Here is a 16644-nt window from a genome sequence, read left to right on the forward strand (position 1 = left end):
ACATGACGCGGTATCGGGGAAGCGTTTTCACGCTATCTTCCGCTGTGCTACAGCGGGAGATAGCGTGAACGGACGGCTTCTATTGACTGCAATGGAAGCCGTCCGCACGTACACCCGCGGCAAATAGAGCATGCCACGGGTGAGGATGGGAGATTTCACGGTGCGAAATTCCGCGGAGGAATTCCGCACCATGTGCCCTGAGCTATTAGGTTCAATAGAACCTAATAGCTGCGGGCAATGCAGCGGATTTTCGCCACGAATTACGCGGCGGAAATCCGTTCGTGGGAAGGAGGCCTAAATCCGCATCATTTGATGTGGACAGACAAGAAATTTGCACCAATGTTGTGGATTTTATGCAGACTTGCTGCACTGTTTCTCTTATGTAAAGCATGTGGATAATCTGCTGCAAATTCACCCCCTGTGAACATAGACCAACACGGGATTCCTACCTCTATCCATAGGCTTGGTCTTGGAAGGGGTGAAATCTCAGATGAAGGCAATTGGGAATATTGTAACATTGTTGCATAGTCTGCAGCACAGTGAATCATGATGATGTTAGGGAGTCTTCATGAGACGTACATGCTGCAGAAATGTCCACTACAAGCCATGGGGGAGAGAGGTTTAAAAATCACATCCGCATGGAGCGCAAATATTCTAAAGCAGATTTGAAATTCAAAGGTTTGAACCTGCATCATTTCGGTGTGGATTTGGCCCCTGCTGCCAATTTTCCGCTGTGGAAAGTCAGCAGATATGTCCCCGTATGAAGGAGCCCTTAGGGGATATTTCACATTGCAAACTTAGCCATGGAATTGTCCACAGCAAATTTCGCCTGAGAAAGCGTTTATTTTGGCGCAGTTCCTCATGCAGGATTTTTCCTGCCAATGAACAAAATCCACACGCGGCATTATGATGCAGAGTAAAGTGTTTCCACGTCATGAAGTGGCACGTCACTGATTGTCCCATCAGAATTCCGCCCGTGGATTTTGCCCATTACCAGGACAAATTCCGTGTGCAGAGCCGCAGATTGACACGTTTTTTGAGGCAGGATTCTTTGTGGAAAACTCTACGGCAAATTACACCTGAAAAAAAGGTCAAAATCTGTTGTTTTTGTCGCAGATCTGTACGTGGAATTTGTTCTGTCAATGGACTAAATCTGGACGCAGAATTCTGATGTGGAACCAAGCATTTCAGGGTCAAGAAGGGACATGTGACTTTGTGATGCGCAAACATGATTTTCTGATTTTCCTTCTCGGAATTCCACACATGAATTTTGCCCACTGACTGGCAAATTTTGCATGCAAAGCCCTGGATTTTTCTGTGACTTTTGAGACAGGATATGCCTAGTATGTGTATTTTAGTGCTTACTTTATTTAGATGCATGGACTGACGCAGAGTTGTAAGGAAGCAGAAATACAATCCTAAGCTCTCACTCATGACCTGAAGGTTGCGAGTTCAATCCCCGCTTGGTTCAGGTAGCCGTCTTAAGGTTGACTCAGCCTTCCATCCTTCCGAGGTTGTTAAAATGACTAGGCTGCTTGGTGGGTGGTAATAAATTACCTGAAAGCATTGCGGAATAAGTTGGCGCTATACAAATAACAAGTCCCTTCCCTTTTATTGTTTATGCACATAGCACTTTGCTGCTATATTGTCAATACCTTATTTTTGGATTGATTAGCTGAATATTTATCTTGACAGTGTTGCATATATGTAGTATGGACGTCCCTGCATAGTATTTTAAGTGTTATCTTACGGTTATGCTTGATTACATTTAGCGTTTATATTTTTATGCATTATATTCTGTATGAGTTATAATATGTTTAATAAAAATCATTATTTAGTCTGTACTTAGTTAATGTATTATTGGTGTATGGGTGGATTTATATACTTCTCTATGATAGTGTGTCTGATCTGTTTACCAGTGTGATCACCCAGCACCCATTATTTAGATAAGGTGTTCATCGGGTAGCACCCACAACTTTTCTGATACATTTTGATCAGATGTGGAGAATGCGTACCTGGACTGTAAGTTCTATGGTTACCAGAAATGCAAAACCCTCCCTTTCACTACAACAGATCACGTACCCTTCTCAGGAATCTGGTCGATGGAACAGAATGCACACATATTAATTTACTTCATGAACTACCAACTTTACATTCCATTCAGATACTACAAGATACAATCTCATCAGCGATTTCAGAGAACACTGAACAATTCATAATTTAGTTATTTACATAACGCAGAAGACAACAATGACGCTGTTAACGGACAGAAAATGCCACTTACACGTTAGAGGAAAGCGCTTTACTTTACAGTGTAAAACCACACAATTACTTGTATATTACATGTGCACACAATACCATATTTAATGCATGATGATTAGCATGTTTTATAGCCCACTCATGGCCTACCCAATCACACAAAGTAAACATTGTAAAGCAGTAATCTTACAGAGAACAAAATCACCCCTCGGCCGGGCTCACACGTCCAGAAGCGTAAACCGCTATTGGTGTCCTACAGGGCTTTTGTAGCTGTAGAGCCGGCTATTACCCTGCGTGCTGCTGTACATGGCGGCGAAATTGCACTGTGCATAACGGCGTACTCACGCATAGTACACCTAATTTTTATTTTTTGTTTACATTTGGTGTACCGTTGCTTATTAATCTAATTGCGTATAGGCGCACGTATATATGAACCTATAGACAACAATGGGCTCTATCTCATGTATATACACAATTCTGACATGCTAATGGGATTGGAACTGCGTAAGGCAATGCAATTGATTGCCTGCGAGTTACCGCATATCACGCAGTAAACAGACGGTAGTGTGAGCCCGGCCTTGGGGTAATTTCACACCTGCGTTCAGGTTCTGCTTTCCTACTCATTCAGGGATTGCTTTTTCTTCCAGTATTTTGAGCCGGAGGTTCCAACACAAATGTGAGATAGGCTTAAGAAAAACATACTAGACAGGCAATGTGCACTTTATTTTACTTGTAATGTTTGGGCTAATTCTGTAGCCATCCCTCTTTGGTCTCAACATCATGCGTGGCCAGAAGGCAAAGAAGCATAAACACAAATGGGATGGCTTTCGGCAGAGATCTGCGTTAATTAGGTTTTCTGCTGGGTGATCCAATTTTGGACAGCCCGCTCAAAATTATTTTTAAAATGGGAAATGCTGTGCGATCTAAGAGCTCTATGTAATGGAGTAGGAAATGATGAGCAGATTGATGTATGGTACTGTAGGAATAGATAAAGGAGAAAGTTAAGCCTCTGGCATATGAGCATGTTTGGCTGTACATGCTGAAACTATTAATTTACAGGCAGCGTACAACACACACACACACACACACACACACACACACACACACACACTATAGCCTATGAGGCTATACATACTGTCGTCTTAATAAAAAAAAGAAAAAACCACAACTCATCATGTCCTATTCTTGTACATATCATGGCCGAGAATTAGGACATACAAAAATACATATAAACGTGCACGCCGACTGTTTATTGGACAGCACACTGGCATGTGTCCGATGCCAGTTGTGCCCGAAGCTCTTGGGCGCAACCCGCAAACACAGCAATTGTACGCCCGACCTTATTGAATTTTATTCCTTGAAATCCTTACTCTTACTATGATCATCACCAATAAGACAGCAAACTGGGTGTCTAAACAGTTTTCTTGGTAAGCAGTCATAGGGAAGGCTGTCAGTCACTGATAGAGCCACCCGCTGGTCTCCTAACCATAGAAAGAGCAGGGATTTCAGTAAAATACCATTAATACTGAATCTTTCCCCACAAACCTATACATCACTCTACTCGGCTTCTCCTTCTCTATAACATGATACCTGCAAATCAGACTCCATATTGAGTGTGGCACATTCACTTTTAAGGGTATAGGAAGCCCCAGTTGCAGACCGCTCCCCTATTCCTTCAAGGCGAGAACTATAGCAGAAAGTCACAGGCCAGGCACAGCGGACCATATTCTCTACAGCCGACAGATTATTTTCTGATTTAGTCCATTAAATTATGTAACTGTACAAATAATACATAGTGAATGACAAATCAGGAAATATGACTAAACAAAACTGGAAAACTTACTCCTGTTAGTGGGGATTGGGATTTAGAAATGAGCCAATAGTATAACTGATTATGCAATTATTAAGTCACTCATTTCATCGATCCCAATAAAAGAATATCATTCAACAAGGACAACAGAAGATGTGAAGCAGCGGTGGGCTGCAGGATGTACTACAGAGTGACCACTTTTAATATCCCCCTCATTGCTTTGTAAGTGATCAGTTGTTGGTTTTCTTTTGGAGGGTAACATGGTCCTCGTTCCGTCACATACGAATAAGGGAACCTTAATACCCATAATCCATCAGCTGGCAGAATAATTTCCTGCTTTTCAGGATGAAAAATAGGACATAGAGTCGGTCCGGGCTGCACCTAGAAACAACAGCAAACAAAGGTTAATTCACATTCATTGTTATAGCTGACAACTTTAGTTTTTGACACGTTTTCTTTAAAAAGTACAACCGTGCATCCTTAATGGTAATGGGCACATTCACCAACTTTTTGTTAATCCAAGTATTTTCGCATACAAAGCTTTAATAAACAATCGCAGAAGTGATTTAATTAGGTTTACTTTCTATGCTTCAACATGCTGCACTGTTGGAGGACGGAGATTGTTGCAGAACCTCTCAGTGAAGCAGATTGAAACTAATCATGGGGGTGGGTGTAAAATCCTGGTAACAGCACTTCATTTAGCGAATCTAGGCCTCGAGTCCGCGGGCAGGTCGCATTCCACATGCCAGAGGCCGCAGCGGAATCAGACCCTGCCCGCGGACGGCAACCACACGTACCTGTCCTTTTTTTCCGGTACTGCGGAAGTTCCGGCCGGTGGACACGTGCAGTACAGGTTTTTGTTTTTTTTTTTTAAACCCCTGGTTTTCTGCGGAATCTGCGGCCCGTCCACAATGTTAGCTGCAGACAGGCCACGGATTGAAAGGCTTTCTTTGACTTCAATGGAAGCAGTCTGCATGGAATCTGCCCTAAAATGGAGCATACGGTAATCTGTTTTTCGCATGCAGAATCTGGAAAACAAATCCGCATGTTTTAATTGAGGTATGTACACCCATGCTACCCTACGGGCGGCTTAAATTGCGGATCTTCAGCAAATCAAATCCACCCATGGATATTGGGCCTCATTCTCTTCAACTACAAAGTCCTAGCCGCTAGCCAATGCCCAATTTACACGGGACGACTGTCTGTAAACGACTGCACAAGCAGGTGATGGCACTGCTAGCTGTTCACGGTCATGTAGAACATTTAGGCAGGCAGATCACTGCTGAGCATTGCTGAATTCTTGGTCAGCACTTCACATTCTATGTGAAACATTGAGCAGGGAGCGTTTACACGCAGCGAGAAGTGAGCAAAGCCCAATCTCTAGAGACGATTTTCTAGTTGCCATTGAGACCAGATTTGGTCTAGCCCCGAATTAAGGGGTCCTTTGCTATAAGGTGTTAGCGCTACATAGATTTGACCACTACGCTACTACATGTTTATTCTACTCTTCCTCCGTAAACAGTTGGCACTGCTTTGAGGAAAGAGATAGCCGAGAGCTCTGAAACAAACCATTCCCGACACACTCCCCAGTGATCACTGGTATCGCTCACAGCGCTGCCGGCATGGAGGCGGTGCGGCCGGGAACCGCTCTCCCTGGCCCGCCTGTATTCACTATAAGCAGACAGTCATTCAGAAGTGACCGACTGCTGTTCACACTGTAAAGCACACGGTTCAGTTTTCTGCATGCAGAAGGTGAATGACTGAACAACTCTCGTTCAGTCGCTGCATGCATTTACACAAATCGATTAGAATCCCGCAGAAAGGAGCCATTAGACCTTACTATATACAAGATATGAGGGTGATAATACAGTAACTGATAATACACGTTGGGTTGGACAGTGCAGCATCCACACAAACAAGAGGGTCATAAATACTAGTAAGTGAGCCAGTGACTTGGGAGTGATCTGTACCAGCAGAAAGAGCTTCGAGGAGTGGAATATGAATTGGATTAAGATCAGACATTGCATTAGGGCAAGTGTTGTTAAGGCGGCCATATACCAGAAATAGCCGTCAGCTGGACAGTCATTCAGCCAACATATATTCCTCCTGATCTCCCCATACGCAGGCAGAGTGAGCTTACATGTGTTCTCCATGGAGAGAGGAGAATAATCCACTGACAAATGATTCTGGCAGCAACCCATTCCCTCCAAGAACAAATAAGCCCGGACTTACACAAGTGTGTCAGTAATGCGTATACCACTTGTACGTTTTGCATGCAGAATATGCTATACCAGTCTCCCATAGTTGGCCATGGTACCGCTCACACAAATTGCGTAAAAACTCACACGCAAAAAAGAAACTCCCAGCATGCTCTATCTTGGTGCATATTACATGCGCATACACGCCAAGATAGTACATGGCAATGGGCGGCATGCAGCCAGTACACAAGGATTTCAATAGGAAACATCGCACAGCATGCGAGTGCCATGTGTTGTCTTTAAGGTCCCATTGAAAATAATGGGAGATGCAGCGAGTTTTTTACCTTGCACCATCACTATGAGGAAAAACATGGCTCATGTGTATGACTTCATTTAAAAGAATGGAGTTCATATTTGCACTTATGTGAATGTAGCCTAAAAGTAGGTCAGTTTAGCAATAAAGACAAAAGAGAAGTCATGTCAATCAACAAGCAGTATACCACTATATGGCATTTCGGAGCTGTACCAAAGCGGATTGAAATATGTACTTTCAGGGCTTATTTTAGGCTTTCCTCACATGGTTGTAGGACGGCTCCTTTTACAAATAAATACCAAAATCTAAACACAGCAAAACTGCCACTTTCCACCCATTCCAACCAAAAATTTCCTAAAGCAAGAGCAGTATTTGAGACCTTACCTGGGGGTTCAATACAATTTGTAAAGGAGCATCAGGAACCACAACAAACAGTCTCATGAGCTGGGCATAATGAGGTTTAAGACCTCGCCCTTGAGATGGCGACAACATGTACAGAGGCATGTCCGTGTTGAGGGCTTTAACTGCAGATTCCTTAGGCCCATTGCCTAGAACTTTCATTATTTTATCCGGACCAGAGCTCATAAACCTGCGCCCTCGCGAGTCCTCATACTCAAAGCCAACAAATCCTCTTGCGATATCATCCCTTCTCCGACCTCTTCCGGTTACGGCTCCACTTCTTTTCCCAGGTACTGACTTGTTAGGAGCCGGCCAAGAGTTAGTGTCTAGGTCCCCATCATCTTCTGGTTTGGTACGGATGACAATGTCCCAAGGCATCAGATAATTGGTCCCTGGGATAAATCCAAGTTGATCTAACCCTGTGTGGAAGTTATAAGACTTGGCAGGGCCAAGTTTTACTAGCGACCAGCTTGAAAATTTAGGAAGCAGGCCTTTTGGACAGTTTGAATGCATCATACCAGGGAGGTATTCAACAGTGGATGCTTGACGATCCACTAAACTGGGCCTTTTCTCCCCTTTTTCCTCTGTACCATGTCCGGGAGCATCAACATTATCTCCGCCTGCTTGGGGGTCAGCTGGGTACGTTCCAAGGCTATCAGTGGACTGGCCCAAACTAAGGGCAAGGCTCAGACTAGTACTTTCACCCTGTGTTTGAGGTTCCTTATCTTTCAACTTCTCCCCTTCTACATCCCCTTCTTGAGATGTAGAAGGTGCCTCATTTTTGGCGGGAGCAGGGTCTGGTGTGCTTGGCTCAAAAACTGGAAAATCAATGTGATCCAGCTTTCCACAGCATTTCTCTTCAAGCATCTGTGAAATATCACAAAAAGGAAAAAATACAGTGAATTAAAACGATGCAAATCAATACAATGCTACATTTGGAGAGTACTTATGATTGTCCTTTATAACTGTAGTAAAAATATGAAGATTTTATCGTGGATTAGAGGCATTACAAGTAGGCTCTGTGAACATCACTGCAAATCCCAAAGAAATAGTGCAGCATGCTGAGCTATGTAGTCTGGGGGCATGATGGAAACCAAAAGCGACCCCATTCTAGTCTGTGGGGTTCTTTCAATTCCATCACAGGATGGATTTAATCTTCCTGCTCTCATAGTAGAACAGGAGAATGGAAACCCTGAAAGCAGTGGGAATAGTCTTACTGCCATTTCCACAAACTATTCAGGAGTCTGAAAACAGTCAAAATGCTTTTATTAGCCCTTAAACATTATATAAAATATATATTTTTTCAAAGTAAAGTGAACCCGTGACCATTTTTTACGCTTCATCAACCACTGGCAGCATGAAATCGGGGCAGGCACCCCCACTGCAGATAAAAGATTTTATTCTGAAAGGCTGGTACACCTCAGAAGAGCCGCTCATAATGCAGGTCAGAGTTATGGCGCAGGGCCCTCCTCAGCCTCTCCCTGCTCTTGGATCACCTAGACTACCATTTCCCAAACTCTGGTCCCAGTGACCCCCCCTTTCCCCAACAGGCCATGGTTGAGGATATTCTCTGGAGAGAACACCGCTGGCAATGTCTGAGACAATAATTACATCACTTGTGCAATACTATTGAAATCCTGAAAACATGATCTGCTGGGGAAGTTGGGAGTTTGGTAAACACTGACAGGTCCCTCCGTATACACAAACAGGGAGGGTCCTGTTAATCTAGGTAGTGCAGATGGGTAGAGACCAGGAAGGCCCTTCCCCAGTGACTCTAACCCTCATTTCAGAGGGATTTTCAAAGTATGTTTTTTTTCTGAAACCACCATACATGACAGCAATGTGGCCAGTGGGTCAGACAGCATAAGCCTGGTGACACGTTCCCTATAAAAACTTCAGTTATTCACATGTCATAGAGTCAAGTGTCACCTCTTGATATCAATAACACATAAGATGCTTTAGGTCGGCTTCACACAGGCAAGAAAATTGTGCCAGATTTGTGCGCTGCAAGATGCACGAATATAAACCCCATTCGCTTGAATGGAGTCATACACATGCGCCCTGTTTTCCCACATTGCAGCTCGATGTGGGTAACAAATCGTGGCACGTCCTATCTTTCTGCATACTCTCGCATCGCACTCCCATTGTTTTCAATGAGGCTGGCGGTAGCATTGCACCACGTGCTTTGCAAGGTCTTCCCACAAAAAAAAAAATGGGAGAAACTCCGCGAAGTTCCACTGCGGCTGTCAGCCACAGCAGAGGATCGCTGCTTTTCCCAAAGTGATGCAAGGTGGTTTTGTTCCAAAAATGCCTCGTATCCACTGCAAAATCACATGCTGGTGAGCACAATTTCGGGTTGTGATTCACGGTCCAATATCGCGCTCACCCGTGTGAAGTTAGCCTTAGGCAGAAAAAAATGCATAGACCCTCATTTTCCCAACGGATGCCAAATTCATCCTCTGTTCTGGAGATTTCCATCAAGGTTTCTAGCTTTTTATTGAATGGAGCAGCGCAAGAGACCATGCTATTCCATACCGAGGAATACAGTAATAGACAATACATTTTTTTTTTTTCCACTTAGTGGAATCTGATAGATATATACATGAGGTTTGTGTCAGAAACCCTCCTGATTGAAACCTTGGAGGCCCCCCCTCAAACACGTGTTGCAGGAAACGCCACGATTTTACTTTTACTTTCGGACGCAGGGAGCTGAAGCAGACAGCAGAGTTTAGCATGCCTCATCATTGATAAGGTGCGCTAAACTGGCAAAAATAAAACAAACGCCGCTCGAAAATCTCGCCACTGGAAAGGACTGTGATCAAGTGGCTGTCTGAGCGGTCCCATTGAAAACAATGGGAGTGTTACACCACGATTAGCGCCGCACTAATTGTGGTAAAAAAACGTCTGTGTGAGGGAGGCCGGACACACTAAGGGTGCATTCAGATGACCATATATCGGCTGAGTTTTCACACCCAGCCGATATACGGCGTCCCTCTGCAGGGGGAGGAAGCTGGAAGAGCCAGGGGCAGTGCACTGAGCTCCCGCCTCCTCTCCACCCCTCGCAATGGGAGGGGCGGAGCTATGTCTCCGGGCATAGCTCTGCCCCTTCCCCCTCCCATTGCAAGTAGTGGCGAGGGGCGGAGAGGAGGCGGGAGCTCAGTGCACTGCTCCCGGCTCTTCCAGCTTCCTCCCCCTGCAGAGAGGGACGCCGTATATCGGGTGAAAACCCAGCCGATATACGGTCATCTGAATGCACCCTAAAGATGTGAAAAGAGCCTTACCTTCTAGAAGCATTGATCGAACCTGACTGCAGCAGCGAAGTCAACCACTTGTACATTCCCATATCTGTCACACTCATCATGGAATCCACTCACTAAAGTCCTGTAAACAGGCACCAGCAGAGTCCATGCAGAGGGTCCCAGAATACTTCTATCTCCTGCAGTCAGCCCCCCACACACTGAGTGACTCCTTTCTCTATGTCAGCTGGACAGGGCAAGTCTTCTCAGGCATTTACACAGCTGTCTCTTTAAAGATTGCATTGCTATTAACCTGGGCCCAACCTCTATCATATGCTGCCGAGCTGCCACGTCCGACCCACAATCATCATCATCTATTATACAATACCTGGTAGAAATCATAATTTGCACCCTTGATGTCAAACGGATCTTCTCTGGGCGCCTGCTTCTTCCCGCAGTTACAGTTCCCAGTAGACCTCGCTCGGCTGTTATGGTACAGAATAGGTGGATTTCTATCTGGCTCGATTTTTTCTCCTGCAATCATGACATGAAAAGGAAAAAGCCATTTAGTTTATGTAAAGCCCCACGAAGACAGACAGCTGTCCCCTCACATCGCTGTCATTACTTTATTGCATTACCTAACCATCTTGTACTGACAGTTAAGAGGACCCGTAATGTCCGCAGGTCAGTGGGGTTAGCTCCATAGCCTCGCAGCTGCGGCCCGCTGACTACAATTATGGCTTTTTGTTTATACTTACTCCAGTGTCCTGTGAAGACTTCCTAGATGCCTCTCCCAGCACTGTGAATGTGACAAGCGGGCAGTCTCACAATCACTGTTAATGGGTGACATCAGACTTGACTGACAGTGAGCTCCGCCCATCTGACACAGTCACAGTGCAGAACCCACATGGGGGAGAACATGATAATGGAAGACATCGCTGAAGTTATTGGAGCTGCAGCCAGCCCTGCTGACATGAGGACATGAAAGCTCTTCCTTAAAACATAATGAGACCTACAGGGGTGTTAAAAGTATAGATGTTATCTATAAAAACCTAACTTATAAAAATGGCATACAAGAGGTTCATTTGATGTAACTCGTTAAAAAAAAGGAAGGTGGAGAATAGTGGGGTTACTCCTAACAACCAGTATGTCATTCATCGGAAAGGGGTACTCCAATCTCAGTAAACCCTTTAAAACCTGTTTCTAGACCTTCAGATAGCAGTCCTATTATACAGGACAGTCATCTGTGCTATACTACATCAGAGGCCCTAGGTGGCTGCCCCAATCATCATTTAAAAATGAACAGGTATAAAGCCCTGTAAAAAGCCCCATTAGGGGTAGGAATCCCCCGTGCTGAACTTATACAATCAATGGCCACATCTGAAGCCTATAGAAAAGTGGCAGTCTGACCGCCATGAACTTGCAGTTACAATTAACTTCATAGTAAATACACACCACTTAGACTAGTTCTAATCTCCTTCAATACAGAACATTACCGAGGATCTGACACTTCTGACATGTCGGCTTTAAAGGGAATATGTCATCTCCTGTGAGCCCCATAAACCAAAGTTGGGGGCCGAAGAGCTGATTCCAGGGATGTGACACTCCTACTGATGTGCATGCACATATAGGGACAGAACTAGTCTTGTCCATCACGAAGTATAGCGCAGGATGCGCACGTCAACATCTACCATAGGACATCCTGTGTGATAGGAAGTGGTGCATACTAGAATAAAGTATGGACTGCACACTAGGACAGCATAGAATATAGAATTATACACACGAGGAGTGTTTTTACAAAATGAGTGACGTTACCTAGAATTGTTTTAAACCCCTACCCACGCGCAAATTTAGTTTTTTCCTCCTCCCTTCTTAAAAATTCATAACTCTTATTTAACCATTGACGTAGGTGTCTGAGGTCTTGCTTTTGCGGGACTATTTAATATACTATAGAACGTAATAAAAAACTTCTAAGTGGAGTGAAATGGAGAAAAAAAAAAAAGAAAAATTCTGCCCTCGGTGCGTCTTGCTTCTATGGCGCACAAACTACAACAAAAATGGCCTGATAACCTTTATTATAACTTTGTTCTATACTTTATTTTTCTGTCGACATAGTTGTGCGAGGGATCATTTTTTGCAGGACGTCCTGTAGTTTCTATTGGTACCATTTTGGAGTTCATATGATTTTGGGGGTACTCCATTGTTATTACATTTTATCTTGGAGACGAGGTGAAAAAAACCTCGCAATTCTGGCATTCTTTTTTTTCCCTTCTGATAACAGTGACTGAGCGGGGTAAATAATGCGCTACTTTGATAGGTCGGACTTTTACAGATTCAGGGATACCAAATAGGTTTTTTGGGTTTAATTATTTAGATTCTTTTATTATAAGTACGGCAAAAGGTTTTGTTTTTTTAAACTTACTACCTTTTATTTTTTTTTTAAATAATTAAACTGTTTTAAACAATTTCTATTTTTTTTTTAGTCCCCATAGGGAACAAGTACTTGCAATGGTTTGAGTGCTTTTGCAGTATGATACCACAGTCTGACAGGCATTTTATCTGACAGGCTTTTAGAAGGCCTCCGGCTGCCATGGCAACCACACGGCATCCCGTAATCTCATCGTAGGGGGGCACTGCAGGACCCTGAACACCGATCAGGACATTAAATGCCGCTGTCAGACTTGACAGTTGTATTTAAAGATGTAACAGCTCTGATCATTGGCACGGCTTATCGTCATCGTGCGATGGGGGACCTGCGATCTCCCTCCATACAAACTGTGAGCCTACACGGCGTAAATGTACAGCCTGTAGCATTAAGAGGGTCAGAAAAAAAATTATATATATGTAAAAAAAAAAGGTTCAAAAACTATATTAAAGTATTATTGTACTGGCACCATATGAGACGCATTTTAGGTGATCACGTTGTAGACATCAGCTTGACTCCTTTTGAACACCCCCTCCCCCCCAGCATTTACCTGCTTTGGGAAGCAGGTGGAACTTGTGCACACAGTGCTGATCGGTCAGACTCCTCTCCTCGCATAGTTGGTGGCCGCTACTCCAGAACTTGTAGCAGTCTTCGTTGAGATGGATGGCGTACTTCTGGAAGGCCGGCCCCCGCGCCTGCTGGCTGTACACCCTGAGCGCTTGTGCCAGCTGGTTCTTATGGACCGTGGTGGTGTAGTTATGGGGCAGGTTGGACTGGTAGGCGCTGTGCGCCATTGGAAGAGCTTTTTGACATCTGTTTTCCGAAAATTTCGTATCGGCATCCAAATAGCCTTCCAGTACTTTCATGTTGGCGAGCAGCTTTGGAGGATAGCCCCCCGGGAAGGCTGGAGGGTCGTCATCTTTATTCTCTATGATCACCTCGTACAACTTCAGGGCCACGTTGGCCCACTTCAAGTAGGTGGGCAGCTCAAAGTGTGAGGGCTGCGGGTTCCTGCCCACGCTGTCATCAAAGCCCTTCTTGGTGAGCACCAGCTCCACATGCTGGAAGAGGAATTCCCGCAGGGTGCAGTCCACCAGCTGCCCGGACAGCCCTGCACTGCTTTCCGCCGTGAAGGACAGCTGCTGCCGGCTGTGCCTCATCATCTGGAAGCGGCGGGGCCCGGAGATGCTGCCGGGCTCAGGGTCCCTAACGGTGCAGTTGTGCCGCAGGCCGTCCAGCAGCATGCCCACTGGGTCATCATCCTGCTCGGCCACAATGTACACGAAGGCCTGGTTGGCGGGCACGGTGAACAGGCAGTTGATGCTCTGGTTGGTCAGGACGCGGCTCTTGCGGAAGATGCGGTAGATCTGATCCTCCAGGGCGTGCTGCAACCTCCTCTTGGGCGAGTGCTTCTTGGGCTTCTCGGTGGCGGGCTGCCCAGCACCCCGGGTGGGCTCAACCCCCCGGAGGGCTCCGTTCAGCTGAAAGACGAACAGCAGCCGCGGAGGGCATGGGCGGGCGTTCAGCTTCCACTCCAGCCCAACAGGGCACTCCTTTAGCGCCGGCTTGAGCGAGGGCAGCAGCTTCTGGCGCACGCTGTCCAGCGCCCGGAAGAGCTTCTCGTAGGCAATGTCAAAGCAGCAGGCGGGGTGCAGCAGCAGCAGCAGGTGGCAGACAGAGAACAGGTAGAGCAGGTGCATGCAGTGCAGCTTCTCCTCGTCCTTCCACCACTCGTGGGCCTCGGCGTGCGACACCCCACGCCCCAGCTCCTCGCACGCCCGGGACAGCTGCCCCGTGTCGCTGATGCCGGTGAGCAGCACGTACAGCACCCGGGACTCCTGCTCGTAGTACGCCTGCAGCACGCTGCGCTCCCGGGGTTGCTGCGGCGGCTGCTGGAAGAGCGGGAACACATGGCGGTCACACAGCGAGTTCACCAGGCAGCCCTTGTCCCAGCCGCCCTGCAGCAGCGCCGTCTTCCCGAACACCCCGACCACGCACACCTCGTCCTCCTTCCAGCCCGGCTCCGAGCTCAGCAGCTCCCGCAGCAGCGATGAGCCGACCGCCCCCGACGACGTCTTCATGGTCCCTTCTAGCCGCAATGACGGCTGGGGGACCCGAAATAAAGCTGCACACTCGTGGTGGCACTACTAGAAGCGTCCGGCTAGGAACAGGAGTGTAGAGTTAGCGTTCCAATGAGGCGCAGTGACTGCGAGTTGTGCAGAGCGCCCTCTGCTGTCAGCTAGCCCTCATTGCTATCCGGCAGCATTACATGACATAAGGGCGGCTGCCCTTAAACCGCATCCAAAAGGCGGCCTTGGTTTAATGGCTGCCCTCTCATGGAGCGTTTTTACATCTGGCGAAGAAATACGCGACATGATCTATTTTTGTTCGCATGTGCCCACCTCAGGCTTCATAGGAGTCTATGGGGGTGCGCAAATATGCAATAGTTAGGCTGCGATGCCTGTTCAAATATGGCACGGTTGTGTCCCGCGCCAATGTGAACAAGCCCGGCAGCGGAAAGAAGTGCAGTAACGCTTCCTTCACGCGGGCGAGTTTTACACGGTGCTGCATGATATTTTCCTGTCAAAAACGCCTCTCAACACTTCAGAAAAGTTGTGATTGTTTTCCATGGCGAACCTCGCAGGCCGTGCGATGTGTTTTACTGTTCCATCAATGGGCAATGTGTTTCGAGGAGCGTGAAAAGATGTAGCATGCCGCGCTCATGTGTATGACTCCATAAAAAAAAAAGGGGGTTTAGATTTGTGTTAAACCATCATCTGCAGGAGCCCTGAGGGCGGCGCCGCACGGGCGTATTTGTGCGCATAATACAGAGAATAGTGCCCATTGATTTCAATGGTTCATTAACATTTCTTTGTTTTTGCAAAGGCAATTCTTGCTTGCGCCAAAAATATAACATGCTTTGTCTTTCTGCGCAATTGTGCACTAAGAATCCCCATAGAAGTCTATAGGGGTGTGCGCAATATGCAGAGGAATACACGAAACACGTCACAATTCTGTGAAAAGAAGAAAACATGGAACTCAGGCTTAATAGCTTTTTCAATTGAGGCGTGTTTGTCTGCCGCACACAAATGAACATGCTCTGTGTGCGCAAAAAGTACTCTAAAATACGCTGAACCGCTTGCAAAAAAGACTAATAGCACAAATGCATTCCTCTGATTTGCGTAAAAACACATACATCTGTGTGAAGGAGCCCTGCGGCTGAAAAAACATGTCTATCCAGTTTAGCCTATTACCCACCCCCTTCCCCTCCGTTGATCCAGAGGAAGGCAAAAAACACCAAGTTTTAGAAGTAAATTTTCCTTTTTTAGGCCTCATTCACACGAACGACACGGCATCGGCGCAAGAAAATCGCAGTGATATCGCATCGCTGCAGTTTCTCACGGTGATACCGCAAATGAGTAGTACTACATGCTAGGATTTTCATGGGGAAGGGAGGGGGGTTAAAATATAAGCCCTACCCCGAAAAGTAGCCATAGCTGAAGAAAAAAAAAGTATACATCACCTAGAAGTGCTGTCCGTGGCTCCGCTGCATCTTCTTCCCTGCACTGGTCTTTTTCTTCTCTTCTGGACGGGGATTGAAAAATCACCGCCTCCTGGAAACGCTGGCTGTGATTGGCTGATACTTAGCCAATCACAGCTAGCACTCGATGAATGGCTGCGATTGGTTCATCGAGGGCTTGGCTGTGATTGGCTAAGCGTCAGCCAATCCCTGCCAGCGCTTTCAAGAGGCTGGGAGTTTTCAATCCTCGTCCAGAAGATGATGAAGAGAAATATTGTCAAAGTTGCATCGAACCGCACGAAAATTGCGTTTTCGTGCGATTCGGTGCAACAGAGAGGAAGGCTCCATAGGGAAACATGGGGTACAAAACCTCACGAGTCGCGGGCATATCGCCGGACCCACGAGGTTTTTGTGTTGGGTTGCTGCATGCTACAAAACATCGCACGTGTGAAGTAACCCATAGGAAAACATGGGTTTCACATAC

The 16644-nt window shown here is 46.1% G+C and overlaps 1 protein-coding gene across 1 annotated transcript; it reads right to left on the bottom strand.

Moving 5' to 3' along the window:
* Positions 1 to 2280: 2280 nt before the first annotated feature.
* Positions 2281 to 14813, bottom strand: SMG8 (SMG8 nonsense mediated mRNA decay factor). The gene is made up of 4 exons (XM_066575779.1): positions 13191 to 14813; positions 10604 to 10749; positions 6965 to 7846; positions 2281 to 4450 (listed from the first exon to the last, which is right to left on the bottom strand). Exons 1-4 carry the CDS (start codon positions 14719 to 14721, stop codon positions 4253 to 4255), a joined length of 2757 nt encoding a protein of 918 aa, XP_066431876.1. The 5' UTR covers positions 14722 to 14813; the 3' UTR covers positions 2281 to 4252.
* Between the last annotated feature and the right edge of the window lie 1831 nt (positions 14814 to 16644).

This window comes from Eleutherodactylus coqui, chromosome 1 (genome assembly GCF_035609145.1).
Source record: "Eleutherodactylus coqui strain aEleCoq1 chromosome 1, aEleCoq1.hap1, whole genome shotgun sequence".
Lineage (NCBI taxonomy): Eukaryota > Metazoa > Chordata > Amphibia > Anura > Eleutherodactylidae > Eleutherodactylus > Eleutherodactylus coqui.

Bases quoted from the DNA above. Each gene is read 5' to 3' on its own strand.
- SMG8 (XM_066575779.1), bottom strand. From the start codon at position 14,721: ATGAAGACGTCGTCGGGGGCGGTCGGCTCATCGCTGCTGCGGGAGCTG. The intron at 7,847-10,603 runs GTATTGTATAAT...GATATTTCACAG, and splicing joins CAAATTATGATTTCTACCAG to ATGCTTGAAGAGAAATGCTG. The intron at 4,451-6,964 runs GTAAGGTCTCAA...TGTTGTTTCTAG, and splicing joins AAATTGTATTGAACCCCCAG to GTGCAGCCCGGACCGACTCT.